Raw genomic sequence first — 1,615 nt, 5'->3', positions numbered from 1 at the left:
CGCACGCACGCACGCACACACGCACGCACGCACACACACACACACACACACACACACACACACACACACACACACACACACACACACACACACACACACACACACACACACACACACACACACACACACACACACACACACACAGACCAAGACAACGTGAACAATATTATTGCATTATAATAATTAACAGTACAATTTAATGGGCAGAAAACTAATTTCTCCCCTATATTTAAGGTAAAAAAATGTGAAGGTTTTCCTTCAACTGTCATTTTTCCTCACTTGCCTTTGGCTACAGTGCCATTTACCATATGATCTGTTTATCACGTCATCATTGGAGGACAACTGCTGATATCAACTGCTTGGGGAAAACGCTGATCAGTAGTATGAGACGATGGCGTTCAGGCTTCCGCCACAAGACGGCATGACAAGTGAAGATGTTCAGAAAACTAATTTTCTAAAGTTTTAGCTAGGCACAAGGTACCGCAAGCTTGGCCTATTTGCAACATTTTTTTGTGAGAGACGCCTATTCAGAGTGCATTCAGTATGAAGAATTTTTCAGGTAGCTTGGTGTGGCATGATTATATTATGTCAAAAAATGTATCACTTTTTTGTTCCTCCACCATCGGCTTTGATTTTCTTCTCCACCATCTGCTTGAGTTCCTCGAGTCTTGTCAGCAGCGGTTGGAACCGGAACACCTGTCCTTCCAAGCCGTAAGTACTGCACACCGCTCGGCCAGTCAGGTCGAGATGGCTGTTCACGATGCCCACGTACTTGCTGTACGATTCGGAGAAATACTTCAGGATATGTTTCTGCATGGCTTCTGGATGATCAGGCCTGTCCTGGAGAGCGGCCTCCACCGTGCCGCACACAGCCACTCTGATCGTCTCCTGCTTGGTGAAGTAGTTGTAATCGTCAATATAATGAGTTTTTATGAAGAACAATGACTGTAACCAGATCAGGATGTTTTCTAGACCAAGAACTGGTCCCCATTTTGGTCCTTCAAAATTCCCAAGTATGCTCAGCGAGACTCTACCCGACGCGAAGAGGTTCCCTGTGAATCCAACCCGGCCTCCGTCCGTGGTCATGAACCGAACCCGAGGTGGCGTAATTGGGTAATCCTGGGAGAACTTGATGAGAAAATGGAAGAAGCCTCCCTCGTACAAGGTGTCAGTGGGGCCAACGATTAGGGCGTGCACTTTAGTAACGTTGGCCTCCTCGGGAAAGATGAAGACACCCACCAGAGGATTAGCGCAGAAGTCCGAGATTTCCTTCTTCAGTCGGGCCAAGCAAAAGGGTGAGGGCTCCTCATGTTCGTACACAAGCGGATCCCAGGAGTTTGGAGCTGGCTGGGCGTAGTAGGTCATATCTTGAAGACTTGGAGAATGGTAAATTTCGAAAACGCAACGTTCGGCATAAAGCTGTCATCCCATTCCTAGCTCTTCCTCTTCGTCCTTCCAGCTGCTTTTAGTTTCAGCACCACCTGCCTTTATTTCTCTTCTCTCGCGCTAAAATTAAGGTATCTAATTTAGCTTTGCACAGAGTAAAAAGCTGCTTGGAACAAGACACTATTAAATAGATATTTTCGTACATGTTATATGTACACAAAATGAAATT

The 1,615-nt window shown here is 45.9% G+C and overlaps 1 protein-coding gene across 1 annotated transcript; it reads right to left on the bottom strand.

Moving 5' to 3' along the window:
* Positions 1-600: 600 nt before the first annotated feature.
* On the bottom strand, positions 601-1,365 carry LOC146186251 (ubiquitin-conjugating enzyme E2 Z-like). Its single transcript, XM_084608016.1, has one exon. It carries the CDS (start codon positions 1,363-1,365, stop codon positions 601-603), a length of 765 nt encoding a protein of 254 aa, XP_084464142.1.
* Between the last annotated feature and the right edge of the window lie 250 nt (positions 1,366-1,615).

Source organism: Amblyomma maculatum, chromosome 6 (assembly GCF_055883805.1).
Source record: "Amblyomma maculatum isolate TAMU_Amacu chromosome 6, ASM5588380v1, whole genome shotgun sequence".
NCBI lineage: Eukaryota > Metazoa > Arthropoda > Arachnida > Ixodida > Ixodidae > Amblyomma > Amblyomma maculatum.
This window is presented reverse-complemented; position numbering and strand designations above follow the sequence as displayed.